Genomic DNA, 11522 nt, shown 5'->3' on the forward strand with positions numbered 1-11522 from the left:
CCGCCCACCGCCCCCCCCCCCCCGGGGCCGGGGGGCAACGGTGGCCGCCCAGCAGCTTGCAGCCACGGCCTGGGGAAAACCCCCGAGGTCCTGGGTTCTTCCCCTTCCCCGAAACCCAGATGCCCAGTCCGCCCTGCCCGGGGGTCGCAGCCTCTCCCTCCCCCCAGCAGCACATCTCCCGTGCGCCCATTTCCCAGGTGGGAACACTGAGACCCTTGCCCCACAAACTCTGCCCCTAGGCCCTGCTCTCTCACCACCCCCCCGGAGCCCACGGACCCAGCCCGCGGCCCACGCGTGGGGGCTCCTGCCCCCTCCCTCCAGCCGCAAAGCAGCGCCTGCCCCGGGTCATCGACTCCGGGGTCCGCCCCCGAGCTCGGCCCCGGCCCCGGCCTCTGCGGTGGGTCCGGGCGGGGACAAGCAGCAGCTGCGCAGGATAAATATTATTCCCTGTTTGAATCAGAGGGAAACAACCCAGTGCGTCCCCCTCCTCCAGCCTCCCCCGGCAAACATGCCACGGGGAAACCGAGGCACAAAGCGGCGGGGGTCTGCTCCCTCGCCGGCCCCTCTGCCCCGCGCAAGCAGCCCTGCATAGGGGGGTCTCTGGCAGGTGGGAGACCCCCCCGCCCGGGTCCCGGACCCGACCCCCGCTGCCTGCTCTCTGGAAGCACTCTTGGAGGGGGGGGCAAAGCAGCCGGCGGAGGGGACCCGGAGGGTGCGCCCCCGGGGGGCACGGAGCCCCCAGCACCGAGGACCACCTGGAGGGCAAAACAGCAGGCGGAGGGGTCCCAGCCCCGCTGTGCCCGGATCCAACCCCCCTCTCCAGCCCCGGGGACCGACCTGTGCCGCAGTTGGACGCCCCCGCCGGGCAGGGCTGTGTCCCCGGAGCCCCCGAGCCTCTGCGGTGTCCCTTGCGGGGGGGGCACCCCCTGGTCCGGTCCCTCTGCTACGGCCCCGCCGGGGATGTGTGTCCTCCGGTCCCCGGGTGCTCCCGCAGACCCGAGCAGCCCGGCGGCGGTGGGATCCTGCCGGCCCCGCGCACGGCGAAGCCTCGGCTCGCTCGGGGGGCTGGACCGGCCCCTTCCCAATGCACCGCCCCCCTCCGCGGCTCTTCCCTTTTCTCGGCCGCGTTTGCAGAGGGGAGGGAGGGTGTTTGCAAACAGGAAATCTGCTTGACAAGCCAAACTATTAAAATACTGTCTGGCGCTTGCAGGGAAGGTGTCCGGCTTTGCTTCCCTGCAGGGTGAGGGATGGGGTGGGATGGGGTACACCCCTGCCCCTGGGGGAGATGCAGACAGGGTGGTCCCAGGAGACGTCCAGCCCCTGCAGCCACCACTCAGGTTTCAGGCATCGGAGCTCAGCCAGGGGCTCCTGGCATCACGCTGTGCAGCACACAAGTGACGATGCCTTATCCCCAGGGCCAGGCAGGGGTGCAAGGTGGGAGAGAGGAGCCTCCACTGTGTGGGGGATTTGGGTGCCGAAATGACCTGATTTTACCTCTTTTCTGTCAACTTAGTCACTCTCCACTCAGCCCCAAGGTCTCTCCAAAGCAAACTGGCTGGTGCCAGCGGGATGTCTCTTGCTCCCTGCCTGGGCAGCCTGGAAAAGTCTCCCCAAAAAGCAAGGGGCTGAAATCAAACTGGGTGAAGACGGCTCGGTTCCCCACACCGCCGGGGCCTGGAGAGCGTGCCCAGTCCCAGGGAAGCCCAGCCCAGAAAGGACTGCAACCAGGTGCATGGGAGCATTTGTTGTAATGGGTATAATGGGTTTTACACGTGGTTTAAAATGTCTGAATACAAGGTTTTGCTAGATGATGTGTGTATACATATAACTATTTATAACTATAATTATATATATATATATTTCAACTATATGACACTAAGCAGTGGGGAAGTGCAGCCACACATCAGGGTAGGCTAACAGTCCAGGCAGATCTAGACAGATTAGTTAGATGGGCAGACCGGATCCAGATGCTGTTCAACACTGAGGAGTGAAAAGTGCTCCATCTAGGGAGGAAAAATCCACAACAAACTTCCAGGCTCAGTGGTGCGCCATGTCCGAAAGGGACCTGGGGGTCATAATAGTCCATAAAATGAATATGAGCCACCAGTGTAATGCTCCAGTTAGTAGAGCAAATAATACTCTGGCATGCATCAACCGATGCGTCTCAAGCAAAGCTAAGGAAGTTATGCTCCCACTCTGCTTGGCATTGGTGAGGCCGCAGCTGGAGTACTGCGTCCAGTTCTGGGTGCTGCACTTCAAGGAGGAGGTGGAAAAGCTTGAGAGAGTCCAGAGAAGAGCCACTCATATGATTAGAGGCCTGAAGAGCAAACCACATGAGGAGAGGCTGACAGATACGGGACTGTTCAGCCTAGAAAAGACAGGACTTTGTGGGGATTTGGTGGTAGCTTACAAATGTCTCAGGGGAGAGCATCAGGGGCTAGGCAAACAACTATTCACCAAAGTGCCCAGGGGAAAACCAGGAGTAACAGTCATAAACTCCTAGAAGAAGGTTTCAGGCTGGATATAAGAAAAAGCTTCCTCATGGATGGTGTGATCAGATTCTGGAATAGACGCCCAGCGGGGGTGCTGCAAGCACCTACCCTGGAGATCTTCAAAAGGAGACTGGATGCACACCTTGCTGGGGTTATTTCACCCCAAGAGTCTTTCCTGCCCAGAGCAGGGGGGCTGGGCCCGATGATGCCACAAGGTCCCTTCAGGCCCTAAACTTCTGTGTATCTGTGGGGGAAAAAATGCCCAGCCCTGACATTAACTCTATCCTCCCTTTGCAATTGGGGAGAGGAGTCACAAGAGGTCCGGAGTGAACCCAAGTGTCCAGAGTAAACCCAGGTATCTGGATCTCCTGTAACCAGAGCAGAACCTAGACCCCAGAAATCCTGGCTTGGTTGCCCACCCTAGCCAAGGAGAAGCCCAGGCTGGATCGCACCCTGGCTCTCCCTGCCCCTGACTTTAGGCTCACATCCATGTAGCTGATCTTACAGAAGGGCACAACTAAGCAGTTAAGTGTGCAACATCTGGGATGTGTAGAGGGAGAGGGTGGTTTTACCAACCTGGCAGGGGAGAGCTGCTTCTTCTCAGCCTTGCATAACTTGGAGACCTGGCCCTTGCACCACGGGCGGGCACCCCTGCAAAAGCCTCCAACGCCAGGATCTCAACTACACAATTCCTGGTGATGGTGGGTTGCTCTCGGGCTCTCCCTCCAGCTTGCTCCTTCTGGCTCAGGGCAAGTGAGACCAGGGGGCAGCTGGACCCCAAAGCCTCCGGACTCAGGGCTTGCATGTAGGTACCTGCCATGGATTTGGGAGCATCTGAAGCCCCAGGGAGGTAGGGACTGGCTGGTGGTAGTGCCGCACAGACTGGAACGATTGAGCTCTATTCAGTCAAACTTAATTCGGAAAGGGATTTAGCCTGGAAAAGAAAGTCTATTAATGAAACCTCCTCCCCTCAAAACAAACAGTGAATGACACTGTAACCACAGAGCCCCAGGCCTCCCCACCTGGTGACTTCTCCCTTCCTGTTGCCACTCCAGCCCTGGGCAAACACAGCTTGGTGAGCCTTGCACTGGGCTCAGCCTTGCTGAGCTGGGCTGAGCCCTGGGAAACCCAGGCTGGTCTGTGAGATCTGGCCCCTTCCCTGTGGTCCCAGGAAACCTGCCGAGGTTGGAAGTCCCAAGCCCTTTGCATCTCGCAGCCCTGCTCTGTGCCCATGGCCTGTCCTGCTGCAGCTTGTCTGGCTTTATTACCTGCCTCTACCTGCTAGGCACCATGTCCCTCTAGTCCAGAAGACACCCAGGCCTGTGCCCCTACCTCCTGCTCCAGCACCATACGATGGCAAGGGGGTCTACCCCCACCCAAGAGCAGAGAGTCCCTACTTCAGTGGGATCACAGCTGGCTCCAAGGAGCTGAGATGCCCCTGTCCATTTCACCCCTGGAGGCACCAGAGCCTGGTGACACAAGTGATGTGACCAAGGGCATGCAAGGAGGCAGTGGAAGAGCTCTCATGCAGGGGTGCAGCCTCTGTGCTGCTGTGGAAGCCCCTGATCTGGGGGGGTCTGGTCCTTGTGCCCTCCCCCCCCAAAGCAGCCTGATGCCAGCAAGACCCAGGCTCCTTCAGCCGCCCCTCATACCCATGCATGTGGGGGCCACCCCGAACCTGGCTGAGCCGGGCCCATCTCAGACACCTGCCCCAGATAGGGGCGGGGAGCGTTCCCCCGCTGCGGGCTGCTTTTCCGTGACGTCGTGCTCTCCTGCTCACCCGTGCCTTGTGGCTTTGCTTGCCACTTCCTGCCCTTCGAGCTTCCTGCCAGGCAGGGGCACACTCAGCGCCTGGTCGGGGAGGGGGCCACGGGCTTGGCATTGCCCACCCAGCCGGCTTGGGTGCAGGCATGGACTTCGCCGTCCAGCCAGGGCCTGACAGAGGTAGGAGCAGCTTGGGGGGCGGAGGGGGGAGGGGGGTGACTCTGGAGGCAGCGAGGGCTGCTTGCAAGGTGCTTGGGGGTAGACTCCTCAAATCCTACAGCTTCCTGGGCCTGGAGGGGTGGGTGGAGGGCTGCTGGGTGCCCCCCCCCAGGCTGGCAGGACCACTCCAGCATTGCCAGGAGGGTAGGAGGAAGCCCAGGCCTGTTACAGAGCTGGCCCCAGGAGGGATCCAGCTGTTGAGGGGGGCAATACACACCCCTGCCTGGAAGGACTTGGGCTGAGACCTACCTCGCTCGTTACATGTCAGCCCTGCAATGGGTCAGGCTCTGCCCCTGGGCTCAGAGACCAGATCGCGGGCATCGGCAGGGATCAGACAGCAAGGTCAGGAGCTTTGTTGTGCTCCATTATTTTGGCGTTGCACAAAACAGACAACGAAGGGTGACACAGGCAGAGCACTGGGGCACCCATGTCTCAACAGGTTTGTTTTCTAAGCATCGTTAATGATGCTTCCTATCCTGTCTCACTTCTCTAACCGTTCAACCTCCCCTCAAATCCCCACCTGGGTCTCGTTGCGCCAGGATCACAGTCTTTCCGGTGCTAGGCGCTGCACGTTATCACACAGCCTTTCCCCATGTCCTGGGGGGGGTTGAAGAGACATCGCCCCAGCTCTCAGGCCCCATCCACGCGCTCTCACTCCCTAGCCGAGCAGCCAGGGCAGCTGAAACTTTTTCAGCACAGGCAAAGAATCTGGGGCACCGACCAGCACAGGAAGTTTATCTACGCGCCACCAAAACCTGGCCCCGGCCTGGTTGCATAAGGCAGCCTCTGCTTTGGGCCCGCTCCAGGGCAGTGCTGAGTGCGCTGCAAGCAAACCCCAGGGTGAAGATGCAACTGTTCCCCCTGGGGAAGTCTCTTTCCAGCCCTCCTGGCTTTTACGGGGAAACAGCTGCCCTCAGGGGCTGGCTGTTCACTGGGGATCCCATCCCTTCCCCCAGCGGCGCATGAAACCTGTGCGGGAGCTGCAAGGCAGCTCCAGACCTTTGAGCCTTCCAGGTTGAGCTTTTGGGACTGTCCCCTCCTCTCCAGGGATGAAGGACATTTGGGGAATGGGAATGAGCTGCAAGTCGCCCCTGTGCTCAAGGCTCTTCCCCCAGGCACAACAGTCCCTGGGCCTCAGTTTCCCCATCGCCAAGTGCCTGGAGGACAGGTCAGGAAGGAGAAATGTCAAGCTCACATGCAAGAGCCAGCAGCCCTCAGGCTCAAGTATTGGGGCGAGGGGGAAGATTTCCCCCAGTCTATCCAGGAGCACCCTGATTGCAAACAAAACCCATTGCTTTTACATCCCCAAACCCCGCATCAGGGCCCCAGGGCAGCCTGCGACGTGGCTGCAGCCCGTTCTCTGCCCTGCCAACGCCCAGCTGCATTCCCAGGCATCTTATCAGCCTCACTGCGCTGCCCTGGACCCCCGCCAGGGCTTCCGCATCCACTCTCCGGCCCAAATCTGGGCACCATGCTCCTGCCACATGGCTGGGGAGAGCCAACCCCCTCCACCCACACACATGCACCCACATACACGCTTGTGCATGACCCTGGCACAGTCACCATTGCTGCAGCCGCCTTGTTGGCTTGTGTCCAGGCAGCCCCGCATCCCCGGACCGCTTTGCAGGTCCCGAGCTCCTTACCAGATCTCATCTTCCGCCCCCAGCCCCTCCCTGGGGGCTTCCCCTGCTCCTGCTGCTGAAGGGAGGGTCGGAGCCAGGGCAGGGTGTCGAGGCAGGGCCTGATCCTGTATCTCTCTACCCTGTGCAGGAGCCGATGGCCTGGAGCCCACGGAGCCCCTGCTCTTCAGTACCTTCCATCCCCATGGCCTGGGCAGATCTGAGGGCTCAGCCCCAGCCCTGGAGGGACGTAGGGCGGCCTCAGCTGGGCCCCAGCAGGGACAGCTGCACCCCAGCTCCCAGGGGGAACAAGCCCCTTCCAGCCAGGTAGGTGTTGGGAGCCGCAGGCCGGGGAGGGCAGGGCTTGAACGGGGTCAGAGTGCAGTGTTGGCACCCTGTCTGTCTGCCAGCTATAGGTAGATAATAGCCACGCTGCAGGACCAGGGCAATTCTTTCTGCCCTTCCCTAACCCTATCGCTAACCCTAACCCTTGCCCTGCAGCTGCGGTGGGCAGTCCCCCATGCACAGAGTGGGTTGCAGCCCCCCATCCTCATGCAGGGCTCTTTGGTTCTCCCTTCTCCCCCCGCAGACCCCTTCTGCCTCAGCTGCCAGGCTACCCTGGCTGGTCCCAGGCTCCGGCGAAGCTGCGGCTGCGCTCCGGGCCAGCACCCAGGCTTGGTTCGAGCAGACGCAGGCAAGCAGGGTCCTTCCTGATGGCCAGCGCCCCGACTGGTTCCACGGCTTCCTCAGCAGGAGGTGAGGGGTGGGGGGTGCTGGGAGCTGGGGTTGCCCCGGGAATAGCATTCCCTGGACCATCACAGTCCTACACCCCCAAGGGGATACAGCACCGGGGTGGGAGGAGCGGCGGGGCCCAGCGGTAGAGCAGGAGGGAAGGGGAGCCCAGACACCTGGGTTCTCTTAGCTGCCCTGGGGACCAGAGCAGAAACCATGGGAGCCAGGACGCCTGGGTTCCTCCCAGTCCTGGGGAGGGAGTGTTGTTGGGTGGGCAGAGCCAGGACACCTGGGTTTTTTCCCGTTCTCAAGCTGGGCTTGACTTGAGATGCCCTCAACTCTGCTTTGGGCCAAGCACCGGGTGCCCTGGGCTCCAAGCAGCATGGGTGCTCCAGGCTCCCATGTGCTCAGACGTGCCCACATGTCCTTCTCCCCCTCCGTGCAGGGAGTCCGAGCAGCTGCTGCAGGACAAGCCGCTGGGCTGCTACCTCATCCGCTTCAGCGAGAGCACAGTTGGCTTCGTGCTGTCCTACAGGTGAGCACCTGGGTGTCCCCGGCGCCTGCCCCGATTGCCTCTGGCTGGGATGAGAGCCCTGGGTGAGGGCCCCAGGAGGCGGATCGAGAGATGCGCCCATCACCCTGGCCCAGCCAGGCTCTTACCTGTCACCCCCAGCCCAGCCAGGCTCTCAGGCACTGCCTCGGTTTCCCCAGGGGCTGGGATCGCTGCCGGCACTACATCCTGGACCAGCTGGAGGATGGGCACTATGTGATCCTGGGGGAGGACAGTGCGCACGCCAGGCTGCAAGAGCTGCTGCAACACTATGCCTCGGCCCCCATCCACCCCTACTACGAGCTCCTCACCATGCCCTGTGCCTGGGTAAGAGGGGCCCTGCCACGCTGCCCCCACCTGCCCTGACACGTCTAGACTGCCAGGGCAGCAGCAGGGGCTTGTCTCTGCCATGTGTGTCATAAGCCTTGTAGCGTCACTGGGGATTCTCCAGCCCGCACAAAAGGGGCACGGGCAGCAAAGACAGGGTCAAAATCGCAGGCAGGCAAAGAAATAGCCCCATTACCCTTCCCCAAGCTACAACAGGGCAGGATTGCACCCATTTTACAGGGAACATGACCCCAAGCTGGGAGAGGGGAGGGCAGAGATGAGAAAAAACCCAGGTGTCCTGACTCTTACACTCTCCGCCCAATGCTGGGGGGTGTAGACCCCAGGTGTCCTGACACCCAGGCCTGTGCTTTGGACCCGTGCTCTGCACCCCTCTTTGCAGCAGTGCTGTTGCTCAGCTCTCCCCTCTCCTTTCCCAAACTTTGCTGCAGAGCGACAAGGACCCGGTGGACACTGGGATCCCGGCAGGGGCCGAGGCAGCAACGCTCCCCCATGCTGCATTGAGCCCAGCATACAGCGTCGTGCACAAGCAACGCCAAGCCACCAGCCAGGGCTGCTCCTCGCCAGAGGTGAGATGGGACCAGATGAGGGGCAAGCACGGTTCTGTTTCTCCAGCCCCAGACTCACCGCATCTTTGCTCCCCCAGGCTGCCTGTCCTGGCCCCCTGCTCCCTGCCAAGGCCACTCGGGTCCCCAGCAGCCCCTGGATGGACACAGCACCCCCCACCCCTCCCTCCGCTCCTGAGGCCAAGTACCAGCAGCTACTGCGCTTCCACACCTACGCCGAGCCCCGCGAGGGTCCCGTGCCCCCCGAGCGCCGCATCTACCACGAGCCTGACGAGCCCATCCCCTTCTACGCCGTGGGCCGGGGGTCGCCCCAGGACCTCGGCCCTGAGAACATCTACTCCGAGGTGGACGTTGCGCAGGAAGTCCAGCTCACGACCTCCACGCTGCCCCCTGGCCTCAGCCGGCCCCAGACATTCCCCTTGCCCCGCCGGCTTCATCGCAGCGTGTCCAGCCAGGGCTCCAGGCGCCGTCGGCTGCCGGCAGCTCCCAGCAGGGACAGGGGCTCCTCAAGGCCGTCCAGCCCCATGCTGCAGGTGTGTTCCAGGGGGGCAGATGCTCTTCAAACCTGGGGCGAGTTGCTCCCCCTGAGAAGGGACCGCTGGTACCTGGGGCCTGGCCCCTCTGGAAAGAAGCCCCGAGTGGGGCAGAACCCAGGCATCAGGGGTCTCCGTGCAGCACCCTACCTGCTGATGCCAGGCCAGGGACAGATCCCTTCTGACCCCCACCAGGAGTCAGGCAAAGGCACAGGGTAGAACCAGCCTCCATCGTGTGCCTCCTCTGTCCCCTCCAGGTGCTGCCACCCTCCCAGCTGGAGTTCGACGACCCCGTCTATAGCAGGAAGGTGCCCATCTGGAGCGGCACGATGCGTGCCACGGGCCAGGAAGGGCTGGAGAACGTTTATGAGCTGCTTCCAGGAGATAGACCTCTGTCCCCAGGAACGGGAGGCTGCAAGGCCTAGGTAGGAGCTGTGGACCTACCTCCATCCAACCCACCCACCCACCTCCAGGGCCTGTGCCATGGATGATCCCTTTGTCTGGGACAGGGCTCAGAAGAACCAGCCCCAGCCTGTGCCCTGAGGCAGCCCTGCCCATGCTGGCTCTCCCCAGCACTGCTGCTCCCAGCTCCTGAGAGAGGCAGGAGTCAGGGTGGGGAAGGAACAGGTTTGATCAGTCGAGAGCAGGGGCGGGGGATGCCCAGTTGCCTGTGTTATGCCACAAAGCCTGTAGGCATGATCTGAGCTCCTGGGCTGAATCTTTCAGGAGCTCAGGATGCAATTCTGCAGCTCTTAAAAGGCCCCGGCCTCTGGTTTGTATTTAACAGGACAGGACTAGCACCAATCTCCACCCAATACAGCTCAGACGCTGCCAGGGGCGGACAACAAAAGCGGCAGGCAGGAGAGAGGTTTTTTCTGCCCCCCGCCCCTAGCTTCAGTCCCTCTCGTCCAGGCTGCTGGGTTTTCTCCTGTATAGATGCAAGTGGCTTGAGTGACCCCGAGCTCCTACCAGCCCACTTCCTGCGACCCCAAGTACAGCAACAGCAGTCATGGCTGGCAGCAAAGCAGCTGATCTGGGAGGTGGAAGGGAATCACAAATGTATGAGGTTTAATTTGTTCCTTTGACTCTTTCCAGGCCCTACCTGCCGCCAGCCCCGGACAGCTGGATCACACCCAGCGCCCTGGGTGGAGTCGCTCCTGAGTAGCTGCCATGTCAGGGCTCGATGGCTCCATCAATGCTGCTCTCCAGTGCCCTGGCTCATAAGCAAGAGCAGCTTGGTACCCTACACAACCCCACCAGCCGGGGACAGGGGAAGTATCGTCTTCATCGCACAACAGGCTGCGACGGGACTGGCTTCGCGTGAGGGGGACCAGAACCGGTTACCAGCACCCGACAGCCTGTTCGGATCAGAGCTGTCCTCCCAAACACGGAGAAGGGCGCAAGGGAAACCTGCCAGGGCTGGAGACCCCTCTGAGCTCCCCCCACACACCCATGGACAAGCCACTGCTCCTGTCACCATCCTTCGACTCAGCTCTGCAGGGAGAAGCAATCTGACCCATTCAGGGCCAGCCCAGCTGCAGGGAAGTGTTGCCTGTTCCTTCCCAGGGCCGAATGCCACAGCAGCAGCCAAAAAACAGCCAGGCAGGGACTGGCACTTTGAGAGGCATCCATACCCTGAACTGAGCTGCAGGCCCCCCAGATCCGAGTGGGGAACACTGCAGCTACCAACGTTTGCTGGGAGATGCCTCCAGCTATTCAGAGACCATCAAGACTCATAGCACAAGAGACTTTGTGCCCAGTGTGAAGCTGTTCCTAGCCCTTCAGTGCATGGGGCCCAATTCCCACAAGGCTCCTTTTTTTTTTTTTTTTTACCATTACTGTAGCATAAAAGGGCTTGGACATGGGTGGAAATTAGGTGCCCCCTTTTGTGTCCCAAAGCACAGTGTAAACTGGTCATTGGTGTATTACCGCTGCTAACATCTGTAATCCCAGGGAAGCTATCAGAAGCCTAAAACTGTTTGGACAATCACTTGCCGGCGCCAACAGGGGTGGTCTGGTTCATTTAAAAGTTTTATTCCTTTATCAAATCTCTTTCCAGAGGATTTCACTGTACATATATGAATAAATTACTCAACAGTAACTTTATTCAGGTCATCAGAATACTCAAAACGGGGCTTTGCGAGTTACTAAAATGTCCGGGGAGCTAAACTAGAAATCAGATTTTAAAAGACCCTAAGACTTCATTCACCAGGTACTTTCCCCCCCCCCACCCCTTTAACACAGGGAACAAGGGAGCAAAGAAAAGACCTCTTTGGGAGTTTTCCAGGCTGGAATCACTAAGATTAGCTGTTTTAATTGCAGTTACAACCAATAAAACCTTAGTGTCGGGAATGTCTGTTAAATAACGGGACTAGCGCCCTCCTTGTTTCAGCATTGTAAAGGGATAGAAGAACAAAAAGGGGAAAAAAAAGCAATATGGGGAGGCCACCAAAATTTGGCTGGAGACACAGAGATGCGGAACGCTGGCCTGTGCGATGGTTACAGGTGTGCCAGCCTCCATGCCAGTGCTGCAGGGAGCCCATCGCACTCAACAAAACAAAGAGATTCTCGTTTGCAAAGTGTTTGCCAACCACATTTGAAGTCTAGATGCCGTCTCCTGATTCCAGACAGGTGGGTGGCGCTAAGACAGAAACCAAATGCGAGGCTTCAGCAGTAAGTAGAAGTGATAGAGACTGGCCGAT

At 60.2% G+C, this 11522-nt stretch overlaps 2 protein-coding genes across 6 annotated transcripts in view; one reads left to right on the forward strand and one right to left on the reverse strand.

Annotated features, from left to right (window-relative positions):
* The window catches only part of LOC102382177 (death-associated protein kinase 2-like), a 9494-nt gene extending 8401 nt beyond the window's left edge, over window positions 1-1093 (reverse strand). For all 5 annotated transcript variants that reach the window (XM_006032576.3, XM_025214379.1, XM_025214376.1 and 2 more), the window contains exon 1: window positions 838-1093. The gene's annotated coding sequence lies outside the window, so the exon portion shown is untranslated. The remainder of the gene's footprint in view (window positions 1-837) is intronic.
* Window positions 1094-4341: 3248 nt separating this feature from the next.
* Window positions 4342-11516, forward strand: SH2D2A (SH2 domain containing 2A). Its single transcript, XM_025214362.1, has 9 exons — window positions 4342-4436; window positions 6246-6421; window positions 6684-6850; window positions 7272-7361; window positions 7538-7703; window positions 8153-8290; window positions 8368-8820; window positions 9078-9245; window positions 9916-11516. The coding sequence occupies exons 1-8, from the start codon at window positions 4403-4405 to the stop codon at window positions 9243-9245; spliced, it is 1392 nt and encodes a 463-aa protein (XP_025070147.1). The 5' UTR covers window positions 4342-4402; the 3' UTR covers window positions 9916-11516.
* The last annotated feature ends 6 nt before the right edge of the window (window positions 11517-11522 follow it).

Source organism: Alligator sinensis, unplaced genomic scaffold, assembly GCF_000455745.1.
Source record: "Alligator sinensis unplaced genomic scaffold, ASM45574v1 scaffold811_1, whole genome shotgun sequence".
Lineage (NCBI taxonomy): Eukaryota > Metazoa > Chordata > Crocodylia > Alligatoridae > Alligator > Alligator sinensis.